We start from the raw sequence: 26,563 nt of genomic DNA on the forward strand, positions 1-26,563 counted from the left end.
CCCTGGCTCTGTCCGCAACCCCGTTCTGCTATCTCCAGCTGAAACCTGATCAGCAGCTATTTTGCAAAATACTCTTCTTGCAGAAAAGTAGTAGCATTAAAAGAAAAATATCTGCAATAAGCTGAATATCCAGAGTTCCCTCCCCACTAAGAGTCGTAAATTCAGGTATCATAGAAGGACTGTATTCTCCTGGCAGCACCAGGAACACCCCGTGCACTTCCATGCACAGACATCTTTATCCATAAAACCAGCACCTCACAAACTTTAACGTGGATCTTCAATTTTCCTGCTGATCAAATCAGATATGGCTGTTTCTAGATGTTTTCTGTTAGCACTGTCTCCCAACGGCTTTAGTTTGCTCTCTGGTCGTTAAACAGACATCCCTCCCAGCAGGAGCTCTCATGTCAAATTACAGATATTCAGTAAAGGGTATTTTGCTTGCAGAAGCAATGTTTTGCAAGAATTATTAAAGTTACAGTTTCATCTTATTAACCCTTACCTTACAGTTTTAGAACAGATTTCCCTACTACTTAAAAACATTCAAAATTCATACCACTAAGTTGTATAGTCATCAAGCACTGTTTTTACCTGTAATTAGTGTTCCATTATACTTGTTCAGACAGTGACCATATTCCAAACACCCATCCAAACCCCAAGAAAGTAAAAAAAGGCACATAAACATTAAATATTTGTAGGAGAAACATAATCTGATATAAACAAGCAAACACACAGCTGCAACTATAAATTACAAAAAGAAACATAGAAACTAAGCAAAAAATGCAAAAAGCAACTCTATTTATACATGTGCAAATCAACTTGCATATATGAAATAAATGAGGTTTTTATTGGCATTTTTAAACAGTGTGTATTTACCAACTTTACCTTTCAAAGGCAAGCCTTTTATGTTAATTTTAATAAATATGTAAATGCTTCTCTCAAGTTTTCTAATCTCGTAGGAACAAGATTTTTGAAAAAAACTAGGTCACATACAAAAATACAAAATTTTAAAACAAAGAATGTCTTGATATGAGAGATATGTTTAAAAGCTTGTAAAATGTTTTTATATTCAACTTTTGACATTTTTTTCCCCATCAGTTGCTGATCAATATATTCAAATGCAAGTCATGCAAAAACCTGATTTCTGAGTAAAGGAAGCCGTAAGCTTTACTGTCAGACTGAAAAACAGTAGCACAGTCCCATCTCTAATATCCTTGTTTAAGTGCAATAATTGGACTACACCTTTATTCTTTAATTAGGAAGGAAAATAGTTATGGAACTTGACAGAAGGCTGCCCTCTGTCCTGAAATGTGGATATATATTATAAGTTTTAGTAAATCATTCAAACTTTTAAATAGTCCCACATGGATTTGCCTGAGTGCTTATCTGCGGAAGGATTCACTTATTTATCAATGCATGAACAAACACTGCTGTGTGATGCAGGAGTGCTATATTGGGTTTAGTGAGTAATGTTTACAAAGTTTATGCACTTACAGTTCTCATATGATAGTCTCCTTTTACAGAAATTTAGACTGAAGCTGTATTTCATAAAAGTAATATTTCTTCTGAAAAGAGAGTTTAAAATTAATAACAGAGGCCTATTAAATTATAGGTCTTGATTCTTTTTTCTTTAAGATTAATGAGTCTTCTCTAAAGATTTCAGTGGAAATAGGATCAGACCCAACTGATTCTGAAGCCAATTTACATGTTCTGTCCCTGGCTTAAATGCAAGCGGCGTTGGTGTTGGCTGTTTCATTTTTGCCAGTATGCAGTAATTCAGTTCAGTAGACTAGAAAGAAACAGTGTTACAGCATGAAAAAAACAAAGCTTATAATAGACTTTCCCTGCTGTGGTAAAGGCAAACTTAGCATTGAGCAAAGCACTAGACCAGAAAATCTTATAATAATAACAAATAACAAAACCCTCCCATATTTAAAGGTTTAGAGGCAAAATAAAATGTAGTATGTCATGGGGACCATATGGGGGGAACAAGCAAGTATGTATTTACAGCAAAGAATTACACTATAGCAAAAACTACGTGTTTTGCATTCTTTAAGTGCACACATACAAATCTTTGTTTCTGCCATAATTCTGTGATATCTCATTCCAAACTAAATGCCTGCCTGAAGAACCTCAGGCTGAACGGGTAAAGGCAAATTCTGCTGTTGCCTTTACTTTCAGCACCAGGTATAAGTGTATATATTTTAATACGCAGGATTTTCCAGTTGCACAAATATGCGCAGGTATGCGGGGAATATTTTATATAAATACAAAATGAATTGTTGCGCCTGCTCAGACCCATTTCCAATCCTCCTCCCCATGCTCTTCCAGGCTATTAAAACTACATTTGTGCTGACTGAAGCAAATGCTGGGCTATGATAGCAGTAAGGATTTTCATACTAGTTTGTGTTTGTTTTCTTTTTGTACAAAAAGTTTGCCTCCCATTATAGAATGCAGCTGTTCTGTTTCTGGAAAATTACTCTAAAATACAGCAGATTTTATCATCATCACAACCCAGTTACTGGTGACTCTGCTGTTCAACAGCTCCCACACATCCTTTTTGGATACTCAACAATCTCTCAGGATTAAGTTCCTGTGTAGTCCACAGCAATGTTATGGGGTGTTACAGGATAACACCGTCAGGAGTGCTGAGGCAGGAAACAAAAAACTTGAAAAAGCTAATTCATTGCTTTTAAATTGAAACTTTAAATGTATACTCCTCTGTTCTCTTGTCTTGAGAATTTATCCAAGATCAAATAGCATTTCCCTTGCTTGGTCTTTGGTAGGTCAAGAGATACATCAATATTCACACACAGATAATGAATGCCAGTTACAAGAAAAATCTGAACCAACCAGATATATCCAAGAAAGGAAAATTTAAGATATCTATGCTTTTCACTATTACCTGGTAATGTTAATCTTTATGAAAAAAACCTTCATGTTGATTTGAGTTTTTTTCCAGTATGATCAGAGCACGTCCAAATTGTAAACCTGCAGACTATGACTGCTTTCAAAATATACTGCAGATTTGTTTCTCACTAATCTTAGCATATCATTTCCTGACTACAAATGGTGCTGTCAAGCGTGCCACCTTCTGCTGAAAATAACAAAAATTACCTCTATATAAAGAAGGCAGTTTAGAAGCTTCAACTTGCCGCTCTAAAAAAATGAAGTTTGATTTAAATTCCAAACTCTTGAATTGTTTTTTTTCTAAATTTGTAACTGGTGTGCCTGCTAAAAAAAAAAAAACCAAAAAAAAGAAACAAACATCCCCCCATAACCAGAAAAACAATCAAAGAACCCACGAGATTGATCAATGCTTTTCTTAGCAGTTGTTTGTCTCCTCTTACTTGTTCTTCAGAAAAAAATCTTTAAAAACCTAGCTAGTTATGAAGACATTTTACATTTCTACCATACAATAATTATAGTTAGCTTAGTTTAACCTTTCTATGTCATTCAGCAACACTTTAACTACTGGAAGCCGTAGCAAACTGAGGCTCTAACGATAATATTGCTCCAATGATGCTGAATACTTTTTGCTTCACACAGTATTTCTAGTAGACAGACTACAACAGAAGCATGGGCAAATTCCAAGGATTACTCTCTAAATGGGACCAGTAAACTGTGACAAGTCCATTCCAAAAATGGCAGTATGTTTTTGTAGCTTTTCCACACTGAAGAATGCCACAACCCTAGTCAGTTGTCGACTCACCAAGATGATGTGTCTCACGCTGGCAACTGCCTATTTGCTCATTCATGACACTCTCTGTTTAGACTGCTCTGACGCAGCAGCTGTGACGCAGACAATACCTTGTTGTATACAAAGATTTTTTTAAAAAAAAAAAAAAAAAAAAAAAAGAACTGGGCCCAGATAACAGGGTACAGACTATCTTGTGATTCTGAGTTCTTGTGAAGTAAACCACTTTATAGCCATTCAGGCTAAAGCAGTACCCAAAACAGTGCACCTAGAATAAAATGTTAGTCCTCCCTCCTCTGCACCCCCCCCCTCAAGCACACTTTTTTCAATTTTCTACTGGAATGAAGTTGAGATCCTTTAGCTAACCATGATGGGGGATGTCCTAACTCATTAAAAAAATAGAAAACACTTCACTTAAACAACAAAAAAAAGTTTGATGGGAATTTTCTACAAACTATTCTGTGCAGTCATTTTCAAATCACTGTAGAACATGAAACTCATTTCTCTTCGCAAAGATGAAGGAATCTGAAGAGTTACACTGCAAATTTTCTTACAGGAAAAAAAGATCAGTTAGCTGTTTATTATGAATCCCTCCTCTCTTAGTAGATAATTCTGCCCAGAGATGATAGCTCTGCCTGCAGCGAAAAACCTGGACAAAAGTGCAGGAAGTAATAAGTAGCTCCTCTCAAAACTACTTACATTTTGTCCTCAACTCAAAAGAAGCTCTGCTGCTGCTATAGGCAGTCTTTACAAAGCGCAACCTGCCCCTTAATATAGTCTCTGCAGGGGCAGATTCTTCTGTGGGTCGGGTGGGATCCGGCACAGCTGAACAGTAAGAGGTCACCTTGGAAAACACAGTGCTTCCTTCTTCCATCAAAAGAGGGGACCAGAATATCATTTGCAGACTCCATGGTGAGACATTCGATATTATGCCTAAAAAGGAAAGCACATGATCTAAATCACAGTGGAGTTTACAGGAGTTTGGTAGTTTTCATCCTTCCTCACTAAAATTAAAATAAAATGCTGTATTACATCCTAAATCAAGTACATTGAGAATTGCAGAGTTCCAGAACATGACTCTCATTTCTTTTCACCTGCGCAGACTCTCTCTGCAGAGGGCAGTACAGTCTTTTCAGCTTTACTCTGTTTCCTAGACTCATGAAAGAAGTTAAAAAGGAAAAAAATGCTTTTGACTGTTCCCCAAAGCATAATATTTAAATACACCACGGATTTCTAGTACGACAAAAATAAAGAATCTGAAATCAGGAGATATTCTTATTGATTTCAGCAGGGATCTCCCCCACGCAAACCCCACTGTGCCAGGCAGCCCTGGGTAGCTCAAGGTGCGGTCAGCCAAACTGCGAGGATGAGGTGATGTTGCTGTGTTACAGGGGAAGCTGGTCAGAGCAGGACCCACTGCTCCGAGGAACCAGCTAGTGCTAGCTAACTGAAAAAAGAAAAATTCGAGTTGCCATTTTCTGACCACAAAGCTTAAGCACGAGGGTAGCAATTCCAGCAGAGGCTTGTTTTTAACTTATTCTGGAAACATTCAGCATTTAACAGATTTTTTTTTTTCCACAGAATTGTAGTTTTGTCTAGACAGCTAGAAAAGAAGCCTGACAAAGTTTTTACATGAGCTGCTTCTGAACTCCACTGGGAATTACAACTTTTCAAACAAAACACAAAAATAAAAACCTTCTACAATTTAATTTAGCAAAAAGTAGAGACAGAAAACCTAGGAAGCAGATTCCCTAGTAGCCATTTGTTGGAGCCCTAGGCTTTGAGTGCTTTGTTTTCATTCTGAAAGGTACACAGACATATTCCCAAAGAGATAGGACCTGAAAGCAACATTCATTTCCTTAAAGCATAGCTAGTAAGCTTTATAAATTGGTACTAATATCTCTAATGTACAAGGGTTTACAATTCTTTACCTAGGATAATACCAGCAAAAGGTTTGCAGAAACAGTAATTCTAATTGCCAATATAGATGTTTCAATATGGATGTTAATTGTGACCAAAGAGGGAGCTCAATAAATAAAAGAAAAGCAACACTTTATAAGTGTTGTATTTAAAATCATGTGAACAACTGATAGAAATCACACAATGTGTAGAGTTCTATTTCCTGCAACAAAATGCATTTTGTTTCTGACCCAGCTGACTGAGCACAGTTAGGATTAGTGTTAAGAGTCATGCAAGTTCACTAACTCTCAGCAGGGTATGGCAAAAGCTACGGAACAGTGCACCTGCTCAGCCAGGGCTGCAAAGGGTCCATCCAGCCACAATTATAGTTCTGGCATCTGCGATCCCTGCAGCACAAGCATCTTTGCTCAGTGCAAGCAACCCAACATCAAAGGGCACTGTACGGGGCACACATATAGGAGATGCAGGGGGAAAGGAAGAGATATAAATTTTTGGCCTCGGTGCTGTACTCCTCACTGCAAAAACACATGCTACGTGGAACGGTGCTCTCAACACAGCTGTAACTTCTACCATCCACTGCTATGAAGGACTGACAGCTAACCTCACAGCTTGCTGCTGCCAAACAGACAGCACTTCTCTCCCCAACTTCCTCACAGAATTCATACACTAAACTTCATGTCTGGCAAAAATCAGAGCAATAAAAAGAGACCAAATAATATGTTTGTGCTTTTAAGTACTTACCTAAGCAGAGCTTTGTCCTTGTTAAGATGCTGGAAGAAGGAAGGCTCACAGATGAGCTGGCCTTCCTGACAAACCTGTTTACAGGATTTTCCTGGTTCAGCAATTTTTACTTGAAGGGCACTTAATGGGGGCCACATCACCTGCCCGTGACAGAAATCCTGCAGTGATAGATCATATTTTATTCTAATGCATCCAGTCCCTTGCTAGGGATTCTTCCCCATTAGTAAAATAAGTGGTTATTATCACCCAAACACTCATTTTGCAACTCATTTCAGTTGTATTAAAATCAACAATTCAAGCACGATTAAAAAGAATTTTTTTTTAGCATGAGGGAATTATCACCTTTGATTGCTACTTCAAATGTGGTAGTATCATTCTTCCCAAAGAAGCTTCTTCCCTACCTTTACCTTTTTTAATTTATCATAAAGCAACTCCAGATACTCTCCTTACTTCCACATATCCAACCCCTTTTGGGCTTTCTCAGTGATTCCTGTTTCACTAACTCAGTGCTAGCAGAACTATTTTCATAACAGCACAAACATCAGGGAGAAGTTCTGGTAGGAGAAGAATTCCAGAGGCCAGTTACCCTGTAGGTGAGAAATGTCTCAAGTGGCCCACGTGGAGAGACATCTGGAAAGGATCAGGGGACTCGCAGCGCTATGGAGTGAGCTGAACTCATAAAAGACCAAAGATTTCTATAAAGCAACCAGGATTCAAAGAGTTTGTTTGCTCTTCTTGGTTAAACTGCTAGTAAAAGTGCTCTCCCAACACTGAAAAAAACTGGCTATAAATAATGCATGCAGTCAAGTGTCACCACAGCGGAAAGAGGGAAGGAAGAAACGATATCTCAACACACTTGCTAGCAAAAACTATTCAAAGATAAGTTCTTAGGGTCTTGACATTTAAAATGAGAAAAGGCAAAGTGAGAATTTTCATCACTGGTTTTATGTAACATTCCATGATACTCATTAGCCATTATTTTAACATTTGGCAACTCTCATCAGAAGGTGATAAAAAATTTGGGCCCAGTCCATCATGGTTTGCTTTCTCCTGACAAAACTAAAATTTGTATGAACAGGTCCCAAACTGTGACCCAAAGCTTAGAAAGGCCGAACTACTTGAAATTTTAATGAAGCTAAGACCCCAAATCATTTACCTGTTCTCAATATCAGTTTGGTGGGTTTTTTCTCTGTTTAGATTTCCTCTGCTGAAAGAGGAAGTTTACATACTCCCAGGTCTAACCATAAATTTAATATTATACAGTCATGAATCACAGAATATCCTGAGTCAGAAGGGACCCAGGAATATCACAGAGTCCAACTCCTGACTCCACACAGAGCAACCTAAAAGCTAAACCATATATCTAAGAGCACTGTTCAAATGCTTCTTGAACACCGACAGGCTTGGGGCCATGGCCCCTTCCCTGGGGAGCTTGTTCCAGTGCTTGACCACCCTCTCTGAAGAACTTTTTCCCAACATCCATTCTGAACTTCCCCTGATGCAGCTCTAAGCCATTCCCTTGTAGCATATTTGAAAAACTGAGTAATTTTAGAGCATATTTACGGCAGAATAATTTTAACAGCATCTAAAAAACCAGGTTAAAATACATGGTTGGAGGTACTTTTTAATGAGGTTGTTTCAAAAAGGTCATTTTGTGCCCTGCTTATTCTGTCCTTTTATAAGGTGGGAAGCCTTTCTCAGCTTACGCCACCTTGAAGCATGTCTCAGAGTACATCACCTTGACAGATACCAGCACACAGGGCTGTGTTTCAGTTTGCCGTCTCTGGCTAGTTTTCCTATCAACCATTAAAAGCAACCTAATTTTGGTACCTTTCCCCCAGCCTATCTTGCCCCTCAACCCTACATGCATAAGGGTAAAATAAAGAAAAGATGTTACGTAAAACAGAAGGTTAAGCTTCATCAGAGACTGCGTTTATGTTTGTTTTGCCTATAACCACAATTTCAAGGTGAGATAAGCTTAACCCTGCTGTCAAAGGAGGTGTCCTCCTCCCTCTGGCTTTTCCTGCTCTTGGCTGAATGTTCTCACCCCACTCCCTTCACCAAGCTCTGGTGCTCAGCTGACCCTCTGCTGAGCCAAGTCAGTCTGCTAACCTAGTAGAGCCCTGCCAAAAACATTTTCTGCTGGGTTACCCAGTACTCCGCTTGACCACATCTTTCAAAGTCAGCATGTCTGTTCCATCAGCCCAGCCTGCCTCATCCAACAGCTCCCAAGTTTGCAACAGGGAATCCCGCAGCTGCTTTGGCTGCAGCTGCCTGGCTGCTCTCCTTTGATGGCAGTGCCAATTTAAGCAGTCCCACCCTTTGGTTCCCACCCTACGCTGCCGCTTTGCAGAGCTGACACAACTGTGTGTGCAGCCACAGAGCAACCAGGATCAAGGGATGGATTCAGCAGATGGCACAGATGCACCTAACAGCCACGCTGGGCTGCTGGCAGGGGCAGTGCTCCGGCAGGAAGGAGTGAAAGCTGAAGCTTGGAGTGAAAGCTGGTTTAATCCAGCTGAAGGTGGCACTGCTAAATATGAAACCACAGCTCACAGTAGTCCTCTTACTTCAGACTCTGAAGACCTTCAGCCCAGCTGTTGGATCTGAAGATTCAGGGAATTCACTAAACCTTTCTTGTGAACACTGTCCTCCCTCCTGAGCCAAGGCACCAAAAGGGGAACTCTGGACAACTCCTTTAAATCCTACAGTTTCACTGTCCCATAGGATGTCTTGTGTGTGAGTGTATCTGGCCCCACCCTCTTCACATTCAAACATCCCCTGAAGACCACACTCTCGTGGTTAATGCACCCCACAACCTCTGAACCAGATCAACTCCATGCATCTTCGTTCCCGTTCCAAGCTTGTGCGGCTTTCTCTGTTCTGCCTGCCTCCCACCACAAACTCTTCAAAATAAGGTCTCAACCTTTATTTTTGCTTCATCGGACATGTTAATCAAGCACAGTGCTAAGCACATGCAGCTAATAACGATGTTTGAGCATCCCGGGGGCTGTGAAACAATAATGGCTTTTGACAATTAGTCAAAGCAATGAACAAAATTACAATGCTGTATTTATTTCTGAGAAGCACGCAGTAGAGGCCAGGGCTTAGCCCGTGGGGGAGGTCCAGAGGGGAGAGACAGTTTTGCCCCACAGACGCTATCTCTAGATTGTCTCTTTTTCTCCCTTACACTGAGTTCCATTTCCTCCCGTATTGACAAATACTCTCAATTACAGCTCACTCAGGTAGAGGAATCAAAAGAAGCAGAGATACTTTTACAGGCTATGTCATCAATACAGCAGCAAAAAGCTTAAAGTGTTTATTGGCAGGAAACTGTAAATAGTTATGTTATGTTAACCACACTTGTGATCTGAAGCTGTGTTATTCTTTATTACTGTCTGTAATACTGTCCTTTTTCAGAAATACAGGTACAGGAGCATGTGCAGTGCTTTTGAAAGAAATCCTGGAAGTTAATTGGCATAACAGAGATATAGGTTATTCCTATCTCTCTTCTACAGCAGCCAGAACAAAAGGCAGAGCTGGCTGTTGCAACAGATCTGGCCTTAGGCAGGAGTCCAAGCAAACAAACAGTTTCTAGAAATCAGGATCCCATGTAAATCTCTGCAGTTTGTGACTCCAACTCAGTGCCTTCTGCTGCTCTCGGCTGGCAATAATGCATGGGGACTAAAGGTCCTCTAAGTAACTGGTTTCCAAACCATTTAAAGCTTTATCAATTGAAATACTTGAAAAAAAACCACCCAGAGGCTTTAGCCTAAATTCAATTCTGCCACAAAAATATCTCTATATTTATGTGATACTTTAGGATCCAAAGATTTTTTGTGTGTACCCAGTTAAAGAAATCACATATACACTGAAAAATTACTTTGCCTTTCTGCTTTGATATAACACCAAGGACTGCACAGCTACTATTTCTACTTGAACAGCAATAACACTGAGAAGCTTTAAAATGGAGTCTCCTCCCTTTCCAACACAAAACAAAAGAGTCATCCACAATAAAAGGTCGTACCTGTCTTTCAATAAACGCATTCATCCGCTGAAGCATTCCTTCACATGTAAATTCATAGGGCAAATAAGGGTCAATCTGTGGAAACATAGTGTGTTAAGGTTAGAAGGTTTTTTGTTTAAATGAACTTTGTGGTGCGCTGTGTGGCAGCAGCTTTCATTCCAAGTACTACATTATAGCTTAAGTAGCAACAATAAATGCAAATAAACTCATTAACAAATCACAATTTCACAAAACCATCAGCAGTTTAAGCTGATTTTTGCTCCTTTGTAATGGCAATAAAAGTTGCTCAGCGATTATCTTTAAGGAAACTCAGGCTATACTGCAAAGTAATAGTTACAAAGCTAGCCTGATTCCCTACAGGATTCCAGAGCTCCTGTTTTAACTAAGTTTCCGTTCTGGAGTTGAAGTGAAAAAGAAAACATTATGACAAAAAAGAATGTGATGCCTTTCAAAATTACTTCAAACTCCCCCCTCCCCCCCCCCGCCCCTTGAAGTGCCCTCATTACAATTCGACGCTGTAAGTGCACAAGCACTTCAGTGGCAGTTATGTCAAGGCTACAAAATCAATCAAAAGAGTTGAGCATGTATTTGGACAGCCTGCAATGCTCAAAGAATCAACAAGAAAACTTCCTCAATGAATGCACAGAAAATATAGATTGCTGTATAATTTCCTTTACATATGAAATTCACATTTCTATACAAATTCACTCACGCTCATTTTTTTTAAGTAAAAACTTGACATATCCAGTACTAAAACATGATAATCAGATACCACAGAGATGCAATAATAACTTTTCCCCCCCCAATATCCTACCAAAGTGCAGTACTCTGCTTTAACTAGACTAACATTAGGAAAAGCTCTACATGCAGTACACAATACACCCTCAAGCGCTAATGACAAATTAAGGATACATTTCTCACCTTTTGATTTAAAATTGATTTCACAGCCTTCTCAACTTCAGAGAGATCATTAATGTCTACAGTCCAGACATGAGGCTTCCCAATGTAAACTTCAGCATAGGGATGCTGAGATGTCAACTGAAAGGAAGAAATGATATTGGTAAAAATTAATGTGTCAAGATATCCTTCCCTCTCCCTCTCTTCATCAGACTTTTTGGATGAAATGCACCAGGATAACGCAAGAATTCAGCAAGAATCTAGCAGTCAGCATCATTCCTTCTGAGTTATCTTTCAGATTTTCCGTGTTTAAATTTAGAGAGTGAATTTAATTGGAAAACTGAAAATCAGATAATAATGCAGATCACAAGTAACATTTGTGCACCTCTCATTTGTGGCTTTGATCTTCATAATGACCTACAGCACAGAAGACTTGATGCTTACTGAAATTACTTTTACAGCATGACCCTGCTTCCCCACAGCTTATTCACAGAGCAGCCCTGCGTTTTCGCAACCCATAATTGCTACCCGTCCTGGTTACACCTGCGTGACTGGCTTCAAGAAATGTCATCCTTGCCCTGTCTCACCTTCAGACATCCTCACCCTGTCTCTCCTTCAAATTTCAAACATTTCCAAGCTTCTGTGAGTAGTAATGAATAAATAATAATTTCTATCACTTAGATGAATTCTGACTCTCGCTGCTGATAGTACAAGAGTGATTTGACATCAGTAAGAGTGTTAACTGGTATTTTGCTCACCACTTTGTCAGAAAACAAATTCAATAATTACCCAAGTAGATAACTGAGAAAAGTTATATTAGAGATGACTTTCAGAACTAGCAGGACAGCACTAGAAGTAATTTTTGTGACAGGTTGCACAGGAGTGAAAGGAACATGCAAATGAACACATGGAGAGGAAGCAAAAGCTGCAGAAGAGAGGGGACCGTTTCACATTGGCCTCAGAAGAAAATTGCTTTTAAAATAAATACAAAAAACCCCCTACAGGATAGATTATTCATAGACAATTTTTATACAGCTGCCTCTTTATGCATGATACAAAGAAAAATCTAGTCAGTGCAAAAGATCTGAAGTAGGAAACGGTATCTGTTGGAAAGAACCTTCTCCTGCACTGGGCATATGCCATACTTGCTTTCTTCCTTAAGTGAATGCAAGAAACTACTTAAAAAAATTTTTGCCTATTGCATTTTGTTTGTGGACAAGAAAAGCCAGCCTTATAGTTACATACGGGATCAGCTAGCATAAATCTGTGCTCCGAGATCAATGTTCCAGGGGACTCCGTGCAGGCTCCCACCTTTGGTTGCAGGGCAGCATGGTGGTGAGGGCTCGCGGACTGGCTGGAAGACTGCAGCTGCTGGGTCGGTAACTCAGGATGCTTCTGCACGCAGACAGCTTTCGTAGCTGCCTACATTCACTTGCAGCCCACTGGACTGTGCTCCCATTGGCATATTTTAAATTCCCCCCAAAAGTCCTCCTTCCAGTCTCAAAGACTGATATATTCTAACCTTTTTTCAATAGTATTTCTACTGCCACTAAAACTATATGTACTTAAAAATTTGGGTTACCAAGACTGAGTTCCCAGGGCACTTATGTCTGGACTTTAGATGGCAGAAGCTACATTCCTATTGCTTTCAGTAATAACAAAAAAAACTTTAAAAATATATACATAAAAAAGTGTTTTAAGTTCCACAAAGCTTTAGGAATTATGCCTTAGACCCCTCTTTCTCTACCATCTCAGACAGACAGACGGCAACAGTAAAGCCAGATGTGATCTGGAAGACAAACAACTAAACTTCTCAGACTAGTGGCTGTTTTAAGAGTAACTAGCAACATGTTTTTACTGCACCAGTTATTCTACATCTATACTCTCAAAAAATATTAAGACTATTTCCTAATACTGAAATGCTTTAATTAGCCTAGGCTTAATGTTTTAGATATTCAGGAGATACTCCTCTGTCTATAATTAAAATCTATAAGAATTCTTATAAATAGATTTGGAATTAATTTCTAATTTCAGGTCTTCTTTTTCCTTACTAAAAGCAGAAAATGAAGGAAACCACACACACCAAGCACACATTTCAACTAGATTTAGCACACAACATTTTTTTTCTTTTGGGGGGGCGGCCGCGGGAAATGGAGAAGAAGTATTGGTACAAAACCAAGCTGCTTGAAGGTGATTTTTTTCTTCTTTTTTCCTGGCTCTTTCCCTCAGCAAAATCATGTCCCAAGACAAAACAACTGCTGATCTAAAATGCAAATTGTCATTTCCAGTTTTTGTACAGAGTCTTCACTACAGGATCCCACCTTGGGGGTAGGGGGGAATCAGTTAACCCCCTCCCCCCAATAAATTCTACCTAGAACAAGAGAGAAATAGTGACTTGCAATGGTTACTTTACTAAAGTACTAAACACAGACTTTATCTTCAAATTGGTCTATGGATAACCAATTCGCAGAACTACACAAGCTTTTTCTGTTCTCCTTTAACACTCGAAAAAACTGAGAGAAGGATTTAAGGACTTCCTTAATCCCAAAGAACCAGCACATGGATTACTGGCAATCGGATCTAAATGCAATTGTGAAAACCAGTCAGAGAAAAGGTTACTCTTAGGATAGGTCAGCAGAGCATGTGAACGCAGCAATATTTGTGATGAATGTTCATTACATTATTTGGTAGTAAAGCAGTCAATAGGGATTATTTTTCTGTGCAATTTGGCTGCACAGCATTTCTGTTAATGCTGACACATGCCAGTGGGATTTAGCACGGCATTCCAAGCACTAAAATTCCTACTACAGAATTAAGTGGGTCCAGATCATTTACTGAGCCTGACCAGTTATACTGTCTGGGCACACAACTGGAAACGAGACAGTCAAGTGACCCACAGAGGAAAAGCTTTGACAGGTGCCAAGCCCAGGAAGAAAAGTTTAAACAGACTTTTTCTCCTTTGTTAGTAATGCAAGCTGTGAGAAGGGGTGAGTTGGAACTCATGTCCTGTACAAGCTGAATGTATAACAAGCTGAAAGGCAATTACAGTCCTGGATCATAAAATCATAAGGAATTTATGATCCTGGTTTAAAATGTGAAACTGTCTTTTGCTTATCAACCAGCTGGCGCTATTCAGTATGCAATTTATATAGCCCAAACATAACTTGAACTGGGAAATATGGCTGTGCAAATTTCTCATCATCTAAGTGTTACCACAGAGCTTTCCCTTCAGATAAGTATGTAAAGAAAATAGGTATATACACCTATGAACAAGCCATGGTCACAGGCAAAAGTGCTAATGTCAGAAATGGCTACATTACTGTTAAATGCTTGCAAGTGGTATAGGGTGAATTTTACCTACATCGAAGAAGAAAAATATTCCAAAGTCAGTGCCAGGATGAGGGGCTAGTTTACTTAGCCTCATTTTTCTCTTACTAGAGTCTAAACGCACTGGACACACTGGCTGTTTTGAAAGCTCGAGGTTTGCTTTTCCTGTTCTCTTAAAGGATCAGTTCTCCAAATGCCTTCAGTGTTTAACCACAAACACGGTGGGCTGTGACCATTAATACCTCAGCTCAACAGTGCCTTGAGCAGGTCTTTCTGGAGAAAAAAACTAATATCCCAAAACACACACAACCACCCACAAATGGCATTTTTATGATTTACTTAAACACCTCTTTATTTCCTGCACAGTACACAGTAATGTTTGTTTCTTCAACAAAATAAAACCACTTTCAAATGACACATCATGTATCAGATGACATGATCTGTTCCTGGGCAGAACATCAGGTTTTTAAATGAAACTTCAGTTTATGATCTATCAGTAAGAATTAGCAGAAGGTACATATAGGCAAATCTAGAGGTAAAGCTTAACAGTATGTTAATGAAAAATTCTGATTATCATATGAAAATAAGGACTGATAATCCCATCAATGGCCAGAGAAAATGACAGGTGCACACCTTTTGCAACAAACTGTGGACATTTATGCAATTTTTCCTGTATTGTGTTACTAAAAAGAAATCCACAATCATTTTCAATAAAGAAATTACCAAGATTGATGAAGCTTACCTCTCGGAGTGTAGGTTTGCCTTTGAAAAATTCTGTGTTTTTGCTACTTTTTGGTGGGTTAAATCTTAAATTTAGAAAAGCACATCCATTAGCAATAGCCTCTAAAGGAGCCGGCCCTTCATATGGAAATCCGAGACCAACGAAGAGCTGAAAAATAGAAAAAAAGGACTATCTTAATTTTTGTTCTTTACGAAAACTGAAAGCTAAGAGCTAACTTAAAATAAACAATAATGCATTCTAAATGTACCAGCCTAAAAAAAGTAACATTAAGAAGAAAATGGGAGAAATTTAGCAGCTCATCCCCTCCTACCTAAGCAGTAACAGAATGTCCTGTAAAACACACTTGACAATAATCTTCTGTAATGAGCTGAGGTGGTTTTTCAGGGAACTGAGGCAACAACGGACCCTTTCAGTTATTTTTTGGGAAAAAAAAAGTCATTTGGTGATTTGATTGGTGTGGAAAGGAAACTGCTGGGGCTCTCTTGCAGGTACAGGTTTTACCGCAGCAAGCTCACGGAACAGCTACGCTACTGTTTTCCCCCTCTCTCCCACATCAGCTAACCTGCTGGTTTTGCCAATATGAACATGCTCCTGCCAAACTGATTAAGTCTTCTAATTAAAACGGTAGATGGCAGCAAACATCAGCTTAAGACACTGTACCTAGGCAGCAAGAGCTTGCATAGGATTAAAAGGTTCAACGCCTCCAAGGTAAATTGAAGGAGGAAAAATGCATTACAAACCCACTCTTACATCAGCCGAGATTACAGGTGCTCTAGAAAAGGCAGTGCTTTTCTCCAATGTAAAGAAACTTGGTATTTTTTCAGAGTTGTTTGGCTTTTATTTGGATCTTGCCCCCTTTCCTGGCACAACATAATTAAAAACCCTGAATTAAATATAGGATTCTTCACCTTTATTTTAAAGTCTGTGTATAATGGGAGAATTACAAGCTCTGATTTTTAACAGCAATTTCTCAGCACTGCTGAATGACTTAACATGTACATATATATATAGTTACTGCTTTTTTCAAGAAAATAAAGAGCAATCTCCATAACTATTAGGATCATGTATTCAGGACGTACGTATTCAAAGAGGTCAAATTATATTATTCCGCATTAAATTTTCTGCAACATGGAAGTGAATCCATGAAGATTCAAAACTGAAGGCCCTTTCTAGGAGCTGATCTTAACATTGATGTAGTCAGTATTGTCGTGCACAGGCATCGCAACATCAATCCTCTCTGACCCATGGCAACAGCAGTATAAATTTTGAGTTGGCTATTTTAAAAAGAAAGTTAACATTTCTCAGCATAGTTGAGGACATAAAATTTTCACTGCATGGAGCTGAATATTGTTATTTCAGTTTTCAATTTTCAAATAGGTTAAAAAAGTCGCCTACTTGCAAAAAGTTTCTCAGCTATCTCACAGATTTAAATCTTACAGGAATAAGTGGCTGATAAAAAAAAGATCTGGAAGATTATCTCCACTAAAGCTAGCTTATCTAAATTTGGTTTTTATATATGTCATAAGATAAATTACCTTTCAATCAGAAAAAATACATACTAAATTTCAACTCAAAAGAGCTTAATTTAAAGAAAGGTAATCTCTTGAAAATAATGAATTACAGACATGAAACCATTTCATGCAATCTGCACACATAATGTTATTTATTTAAACTACTCCTTAGTTCAGGCAGAAAACCAGCTGAGAACCAGCAATTAAAACCATCTGAAGTATCAATTCTCCTATGATCCTGTGTTTGTTTGTTATATAGAGAAAGCTGGTTTGTTTGCTTCGTTTTTCACTTTTTTAATAAACTGCTGCTGTGCACTGCTGAACAGTTCTGTGCCTGACTGGTCCGTTTATTTAAGAAGAAGCTCCATGGGGAAAGAAACATGGTTTTATGTTTTGACAGCACAGAGTACACTGTCAACACTTAATCTATAATAAATAGCCTACCACCTGTTTTGCATCCATTTTCCAACCTTACCTCTAAGCAGCACCATACCTTTGAAGAAAGAAAGAAGGATGTCTGATCACTAGAACGGTGCATGTGTGTGCTGCCTGTTGGCCTGAGGTTGCAGTCTGGCTCACAGCTGCCCACAGTCCCCCCCAGCTCCTTCTTTCAACCCTGCAAAACCTTCTATCACTCTCCATCACATCATCTTCATCAGATCAACTGAAATGCCCAAACTGAATCTAGACCCTGCTCCTGAAAATTGCCCTTTATTAACGTTCCTTTATTAACGTTCCTAGTATTTTGTATGGGATAAAGAGCAAAACTGAAGAGTATCTCAATTGCCTCAAGAAAGTCACATTCATTATGATTCAAAAAGCAAGCATTAGAGAACACAGGTCACTTCTGTAACTCATTCTTATGATGGTCTAATTTGCTAATCCTTTGAATTACATGCAGCTTGTTATTTCCAGAAAGGCTAAAACAATCTGTCAAGGTACTTCCTAAAAGTATGTAACAAATGCTGCAAGTCACGAATTAAAAAAGAAGAAGGGGGGAAAAAAAAAAGTAGGAATAACAGATAACAATTTTCAGGTACCAGTGAAGCAAGCATCCATCCTCAGTACAGTTGAGGCTGTGTGGAAGACAAGGCTCTCTCCCACAAAACGGTAAAGATTTAGAACACTGTTTTGTGATACAAATGTACACTTGCCTCTACCACATAAGGTGCTGACTATGGCTTTTAGGTTACTCTCTTACCGGACGCTATGTCTGGTAACGCAGTCCACCATGGAGAGGCACCTTCACCCTATGGCTGAAGGTCTGTAATGCAAAGCTCTAAATTTGACAATGTCGGTAACGTAACTATGGGTACACATGGTTCAAAAATGTTAGCCCTGATCTTGCTTTGTTAGCTGCAGCAGAATTGCTATGCAGAGTAGAATTCCTTTATGCTTTACTGGTTGATTGGTGCTTGAAATCATTTCATTTTCTGTATGTGAGCATTTTTCTCACCTTTCAAACATTTTTGAAAGCCAGAACCATTATTTTTCATACAGTGCTTTAAGTGGGCACATGACACAGTAGGCTCTGTATGCTAACACTCCATATAACGAGCTGATTGCCAGGAGGAGTTTACAGTATAAAAGTATATCTAAAGGAGATAACAGCAAATAAATACAGATGTAAAATGATCACGGTAACAGCAGTGTGGGTTTTTTTAAAAACCATTTCCTTGTTTACAAGGTCTGCTACCCAGGTGTGTCTGTGTCTATAGGTCTGCATCAGTCAAGAAAGGGGATTCGTATCTGCAATCTCACTTGCCCAACTTGAGTAAAGCAGGTGCTGAAACCCTTAAGCAGGAATACTTTGGTTTTCATAAGAAAGGCTCCTCGGGAACCTTTTTTGCCTTTGCACTGAGCCGAACCCCTGGTTTGGAATTTCAGGCTTTTAAGTTGGCCACCCAGCATCAGACCAGCCAAGACACCATTCTTTTTTGATTATAATGTAAGCAGCCCTTTCATGGTGTAGTAGCTAAGTGGAAACTTCTCTGAGATGAAAAGTGCTTCACAACCACTCCTGTGAAAAAACAGTGTGGTTTTGTTTTATTTTTTGGAAACCATTGATTTTCAGTTGACACTAAGCAATTTATTTGTGGAGTTTAAGGTACCAGATTGGACTATTATTAAAATGAGTACTTGAATAGTCTTTTCAAATTATAGCTAGAAGTATAAAATAAGGAGTGAATGTTTTACTTCACTGACTGTAATTCTGAATAGCTGAATATTTAAGAGAAAATTTTCATATTCCAGAGACTAAATGCTATAGTTCCATAAACAGGAGTGTTTATCTTCTCCTCTCCCATTTCTAACATTACTGCACTTTACCTAATTTATTCTGTTGGGTTGGTAGGTTTATCACCACTTTTGTATGTCTGCTTACTGAACTTATATATTCTCTTCTGAACTACAGAAAGAGAAGTGTAGCAAAAGCTGTTGTTAACTATTTTGATATATTTTTCTCATGAATATAAAATACTTTCTGGAAAAGTCAATCCTTTTGTGGTTGAAACAACTTTAGAATAGAATCACTAGTTAAATGTCTTTTCAGCTGATTTTGTGAAGCGTGTGGAAGTAAAAAAATATATTACTTCATAAAAGGCAATATGAAAAAAACAAGTTTGTTTTCCTATTTCTGCTTACCCAACATCGCACCGGGATTTTTCCCAAACTGTCTAAACAAGGTGTCGCTCCTACTTTTATTAATCACCATTCAGAAATTGTAAATTCCACTTACTAAAAGAATTTGGATTCCCTCAAAAATTCACAGTGACTCGAAGTAAAAAGTTGCATCTGAAACTTTCTCAAAAGGAGGAATATTTCTCAAGAATTCAGTACTGGTTCTTCCAAGAGAGTCTGGTCCAACTCCTCCAGCTGCCCACTTGGCAAGAAGCCACATAAGTTGGCAGGAAGGCTGCCAGCTCGCCTACCCTATTTTCCTCTGATGTGATGAATGGCTTTACATCTTCTCATTAGGAACTGTTGACATGTCTCGTTTTTGTCATGCACTACACAGCTGAACTAGCCATGATGAATCTCAAACAGCACCCTCCTGCTTGGAAAATGCACTTACTCTGAAATGCGTTGCTTTATAATACACACCAGAATGAAATGGTAGCTGCATACTTTTGAGAATAACTGTGTCCTATACTAACTAGTGCAGAGAGACCAAATACATTTTGGGAATGCAAAGCTCTGATCAAGAATCATGACTGAGCCATCACCTACCGGTATTTTGCTGTCTAAGGGCAAAATGAAGCAGTGCAACATAAACTGACACTTCTGAGTACACTGAACTGTGTGATTTGTTAAATTATTATTTAGCTCTGGCTTTCTGAAAACTAGCTCGTTTGTCAGCTGACCTAACAAAAACTTGCTAATGCAATGTTGAAATCACAAAAAATGAAAGACAATCTTTGTTCTTGGGTCTGAAAACATATGTTTAGAAAAAGAAAAATCTGAAAGTTTCTGGAAGCTTAAAGACAAAGTTTGCTGCTTGGAGACAGCAAACAGCAGGCCTAGATGGTTCAAGGGAGCATTGTACCCACAGATGTTACCATGCCTGAGTTACAGCTCCAATTATTCACATACTTTCAGCACACTGATTGTCTAGTGACAAAACCCCATAACTAAATTCATTATGGGGCTCTGGTCACGTTGCCTAGCAATTAAAGTGATTATGATTAAAAAGCGTCCTTGAACATCACTGGATGCATGTGCACACATACACGAGGCTTCTCAGTGCACAAAGCTCCCATTCAAGTCAGCTTGATTTTTGTGGAAAACCTGCACTTATTTTCGCAATTCAATCCATGATCCATTTGATATAAACACAACTGACCCACACACACAGCAGATGGCCAGTAGAGACAGGTGAGTGGTGTTTTATGCTTAGCTATGTTAAAGTATTGTCTCTTAAAAGATACCAAGATCTGCAACTGTGAACGTACAGGCAACAAGAAGACTTAGAATAAGTATGTCTGTTGATCAACACTGAGAGGCAACCATATGCTAAGGCAGAACAGCCAGTGTACCTATGAGAAACTAAACATCAGCTAGCAAAAAAAACCAACACAAAACACAATCCAAAAATCCACCTCCAACTGAAAAAGTCCAAACAAATTAGATGGTAAATCTCAGTTTTCCCTTTCAATCTCAGGATGCTGCTGGTTTACTTTTTCTGTTAAACTACATATATTAGAACAAGTAAATATTAGTCAGGAATAATAACCAAAATTCATGATGCAGTAAGCCATATTTCATTTCATTTTGTTGCAACATCAGAAATACTATTGTCAGGCAAATGAGAGTGCAGTGTAAGTATTAGGAAAAGCAGATGGACTCTTAACTGCTTATCATCAGGTCAAAGTTTTGTTAGCCTTGCTGCATCATAAATAAATAATTTCCTTAAAAGGAAAACAGCTTTTGTCATTTGCAAATCTGCTTACAAAAGTTCAGAAAAGCCATATGAAAATACTGTTCGCAGACTTAAAAAAAATTAGTTTATTAAGAAAGATTGTATCAAAAAGATAATGTGATAAAAACACTGGCTTCTGAAACACATTGATGTGTTTCTCAGTGCCATCTACTAAGAAATGCAACAAATTCTCAAAGGATTTTCCCCAGTGTTAAGAAGAGAAAAAAAAGAAAAAAAAAACCCTAATGCACAGCAATAGTGTAGAAAATAATTAAAATCTAAAATGCTTGTAGGACTCTGAAAACAGTACAGCGTAGATCCATGCTTTTCACAATAACATAATTTGTGAAAAATAAGCAACTTACTGATCTCAGGAGTACTTCACAATCACAAGATAGTACCTTCCATCTGATATTGCTATTACTAGTCAAAAAATGAGGGAAACTAGTCTGGCTACTTCCTGTGTCACAAAACCCATATAACTGCACTGTGCTGAGTTGCATAATATGTATGTATCAACTTGAATTTGTCCTAAATTGAAGGTGTCCTTACATTGCATCTTAGAGCACAGCAAATATAACCAATAACAACTAGATGAGCTATCTACTTAATATTGAAAATCAAGCTTTTTAGTATAATACATGTAAGATGGCTGATAAAGAATTAGAGGAAGACTTACTCAAACATAACTATTATTATGAACTGTACTTTGTAAATTATAAGGACTTCAGTAATTTTATAGGGTGTCCATTAGCTTATTTTACTATTCCAGTGAATAGAATACTTTTTTTTTTTTCAGAAAGAAGTGACTGTTTGTGCTTGGGGTTATGACAATGTCAATATTCTTCCCACATTTGTACTATGATTAATACATTGATTTCATACTCCACACAGGCAAAAGCTGTGTAATCTCAGTATTATCTATGACGAAAGTAAATGTTGACTTTTTAATCTACAACATTATGTGTATTTGTATGCATCAAGTACATACACACAGGGGTTGCCTTTAAAAAGTCATAATTTCCCAACAGCTGTCACACAGAGATGTCAAATTACCATCATTTTCCCAAATATTTCAAAAAGGAGATCTCTGCAGTCGTGTGGGAAGACTGGGAAGTGCTTGCTTTTTTCTTTTCTTTTTTTAATAGATTCTTCTGTAGAAGTGCACAGCAAGAAACTATCAACAATGGGAGTAAGTGGTGCAGTTCCACACATTTTGCTAATTTTAAACATACAAACCACTTCTTTCACCAACTGAAGGTTAAACATCCTATTTAAATGTAATCTACTAAAGTGTTTTAATGTTGTAAAGTGCCACAAAGATTACGGGAATGGCACAGAAAACCCCACAAAGCATTCTAACTATGGGGACAAAAGTTTATTTATTTCAATGTATATATTGTCCCTTATCTTGAGTTCCCTTGACTATGAGGCCCACAGGCAAAGCATACCACAAAAAGCACACTCTCTTGCTCGCTCTCTCTGCACAACTGAAGCAGAGGAAGGAACTGAATGGCAAATGAAGCACTTGCCTTTCTTCTTCTCTCCCCCAGAGAGTAGGGTCACTCTAGGTTAAAGTCATTGGTAGGGCAGAGCAAGCATGCCTACTGTACAGCTTTCAGATATTACCTAACTTTCACGTCAGGGATGTAAAACAAAGCACATTCTCAGCTGATAATCTCCTTGAGCTGAATATCATATTTAAGAAAATGAAAAATGCATTTATCCATGTTTCTCAAGCTGGTTGTTAAACGTGTCTGTGACTGTAGGTCGTCGTCCCAATTTTCTAATATTAGCTGTCAATCCTCAAAACATGGACATGATGAAAAAGGTATTCTTAGCACATAGAAGACAACTTAAACTCCTTTACATTTGGTCATTTATTTTTCCAATGCTTTTAAATTAGGAGCTCATTCGTAGGAGGTGAAATGCATGCACTTCAGATACTGTCTGTAGCTATTTTTGCCACTACTCCCTCCAACTTACTTTGGTTTCTCTCAGCAGAAACTGCAAATCCCGCCCACTGAGTATACCATGGTTTTTTACATAGCCGGGAATATATATAGTGCTTGTCCCGTGAACAGTTCCATGGACTTCCATATAGGTGTGGATGATGTCCAGATAAGCCTTCTTATCCTGTAATAGCAACAACAAAATATTTTCAGTCTTTACACATTTCAAGCAGTAGCGTTCAATCAGAGCTGTTTTTTATCTCCTGTACCACAAAAGCCAGAAAGAGAAGTTGTTCACTCATTCTTATATGATTTCTATAATATTTGATCTTTCATTACATTATTAGTTTTGTTTTCTACTAGGCTGGAAGAAAACTGCGGCATTTTTATTCATAGTATAGGTATAAAGAAATCAATACCAAGGTCCTATTAATTTCTAATTTGACAAAAAATAGGTCACCATCAGATAGCTGTAATCTTGGCATGCCTAAACAATACTTGGCTTAAAAATACTAAAAAAAAATCATTTGGAAATATCAAATTTTCGCTCTGTTTTTGTCAGAGGTGCAAAATAATTAGTTATGGTTTATCTTCTTTGTGAAGAAAAGGATGAATCTCACCTTAGTAAGATCCACTCTTGCCAACTGAACACACATCTTTATCTAAATACCTAGTACCTGAGTCCCATGAGATACCTACAAATATTCCACTTACGTAAAGTTTTAAAGGCATTTTGGAAAAGACCCAGAGAAGAGCAATGGCTTTAGTGTTGCATTAAAAAAAAAATAAAAATAGTACACCATCCTAGTTTGCAAACAAGAATTACTTTAATTTTCAATGCCATATGTTTTTTGAGTTTTAAAGACTTTGCGTTCCAAAAGCAATTAGCTGTAGACTGTATTTACAGCCAGTATGCAGCACAGATCAGAGAGACTTTCCCTCAATATTTGCACATAGTCTCAGTAATAGCTCTAAAATCAGGCAACAAGTTTCTATACTTCTTGGCAGCAAGAGTTTTAAAGAATTCTACTTTCCCTCACTATTTTTGTCATGTAAATTCTGTACACTGTTCCTCCACAGCCCTGTGTGAAAGCTGGCCAAAAATTACTGAAGTTCATTCAAAGGGCAAGCAGACTGGTGAAAATCCTGTCGCTTCAAATCTTGGAGGAGCAATAAGGTATCAGTTCTGGATGAATGAACACTATCACTTCTTAAAACTTCCTTGCTACATTAATTGTAGGTATACATTCGAATACACAGGGTATTTAATGTCACATATCAACTGGCTTCTAGCTTTAGCTTGCTCTACTGGTGCATCACCGTTTGTGATGAAGTAGATTGCCTGCCTCATTATTAAATCGCCCTGTTCTGGTAGCTACGCCAAGGCTGCATCAGTCAGACAATGTCCTGGCCTAAGTATTATATAAAACAGCGAACAAATGAAGAAAAATGTGCTTTCTTGTTTGATGTGGTTGCTGTTATTGTTAATTAAAACAAATTATTTTAAAAACTAAGAGCTTGCTCCATTTTTTATTTTTTCTTTCACTTCAAATTTGAATACTCTGAAAGAGACGTTCCTCCCATTATTTGTAAAGTCAAATCGCATTATTAGAAACTGTTGAGAAGCTCATATACTTTGTTAAAAGAAAGTCCATTGCAGAACTTTTGCTTTGCAAATGTGCAGGAGAAATGTAAATGGAGTAGCCTGGTCTTGTTTCCAGAATGCAGCAGTGGTCTGTTGCTAGAGGCACACCTTAATCCCGTCTGCCTGGCTTTCAGTACAAACAGAGCCCATGAGTTAGGCTTTAGTGTTGTGAATGGGAAGAGAAGGCAATGAAGCACAAGTACTACTGACATGATCTGCCTGCAGTAAGAACACTAATGCACTTGCCTCAGATTTTATTGGCTCATATCACACAAACTGATGACATGAATGCACTCTTACTCAAGAAAAATACGAGAAGCAAGCAGCTAGAAAGAATAAAACCAGGATTACCTAAAATTGCACTTACTTAACGATTTCAACGACAATTTTACAAACATGTTACAGAATATTTAGCTGCTCTAAAATAAAATATTTGACATTAAAATTGTTTCATCTTTACAATCTTTCTAATAGTTCCTGAGGAACTGCATTATTGGCTGTAGGACTATTGAAGATTTTATATAGGTTCAAAAAGCAATTATGGAAGAAAAATCCATGAATCTTTATTAAACAGAGAGACACAACTTTTGGCCCAAGAAGTCCATGAACCACTTGTCTCTGGTGGCTGTGAAATATGCCTGATTTCGCATTCTTCCTTACACATCAGGTTGTGGCTATTTTTGGAGTCAGAATACTGGACTACATAAATCTTTGATCTCAACTGGCCTTGCTACTGTCTTATTATCTTTATTAGCTCATTTTCAAAGATGAATGTAAAATGGACCAAAAGAAACGTAACGTTTTCACGTCTCCTGTTTATATGTGATGCCAGTAGAAGTCTAGTGGGATTCTGAGAAGTATCTCTGAAATTCGTTGCTTAAATTCTGCTGGAAACTCTTTGATACATACAATGGACCTTAAACTTAACACAAAGTATTCCCCAAATCATCTTGTTAATAACAAAGTGAATCTTCCTACTATATCCATGTGCTCTCCTCTATATAAATACCAGCACTTGATGACTACAATACAGGGAATACAGGATTAAAAAAAAAAAAAGGATTATACTAAGATAGGATGAAAAGAACAGGCTTCCATACTGTATTTGCAGCAGTATTTTTGGGGGGCAGAGGGAGGGTTTTTACTTAAACCCTTAAAGTTACAAAAACATGTAATAAATATTACTAATAAATTCAAATTAACTGAGCAGACCTACAAATTATATTTGAAATTAATATATAACCAATCAATACAATTTAGGAAGACAAAGCAAAAGCAGTGATAAATCAGCATGTTTTAAGCATGTCGGCATGTGCAAACAAAACATTAACAATCCATAACCTTAATTGGGAACATTACTTAACCATATGACTGACTTCTTTCCTGATTCAGAGTCTAAAACCACTGATAAAACATTTAATATCCCACACAGCATCAATTCTTCCATCCATAATATTTAGAAAAATAACTTTTAAATGGTGTTGTTGGGTTTCCACCTCCACATGATAACTGCACTATGGAGTCTATAGAAATGATTTCTCCTTACAAAGGAAACCTTATAGATAGATAGGCATAAGTAAAGGGATCAATACGTAAAAATTTTATGAATTAGTTTTCAAACCACAAGAGTAAAAACATGAAAAAACAACACACACAAGCTGGGAAAAATCTCCCAAAAGGCAACCCTCTT

The 26,563-nt window shown here is 38.0% G+C and overlaps 1 protein-coding gene across 2 annotated transcripts in view; it reads right to left on the reverse strand.

Annotated features, from left to right (window-relative positions):
* Positions 1–3,834: 3,834 nt before the first annotated feature.
* Positions 3,835–26,563, reverse strand: part of MGAT5 (alpha-1,6-mannosylglycoprotein 6-beta-N-acetylglucosaminyltransferase) — a 127,362-nt gene continuing 104,633 nt past the window's right edge. Inside the window, exons 12-17 of one of the 2 annotated variants that reach the window (XM_075152765.1) lie at positions 23,263–23,412; positions 15,349–15,495; positions 11,304–11,420; positions 10,383–10,457; positions 6,356–6,513; positions 3,835–4,627 (exon numbers count right to left, since the gene is read on the reverse strand). In XM_075152765.1, coding sequence (XP_075008866.1) covers positions 4,429–4,627; positions 6,356–6,513; positions 10,383–10,457; positions 11,304–11,420; positions 15,349–15,495; positions 23,263–23,412 — 846 coding nt within the window. In that variant the 3' untranslated portion in view covers positions 3,835–4,428. The remainder of the gene's footprint in view (positions 4,628–6,355; positions 6,514–10,382; positions 10,458–11,303; positions 11,421–15,348; positions 15,496–23,262; positions 23,413–26,563) is intronic. The other variant, XM_075152766.1, reaches the window with a different exon arrangement.

Source organism: Calonectris borealis, chromosome 6, assembly GCF_964195595.1.
Source record: "Calonectris borealis chromosome 6, bCalBor7.hap1.2, whole genome shotgun sequence".
Taxonomy (NCBI): Eukaryota; Metazoa; Chordata; class Aves; order Procellariiformes; family Procellariidae; genus Calonectris; species Calonectris borealis.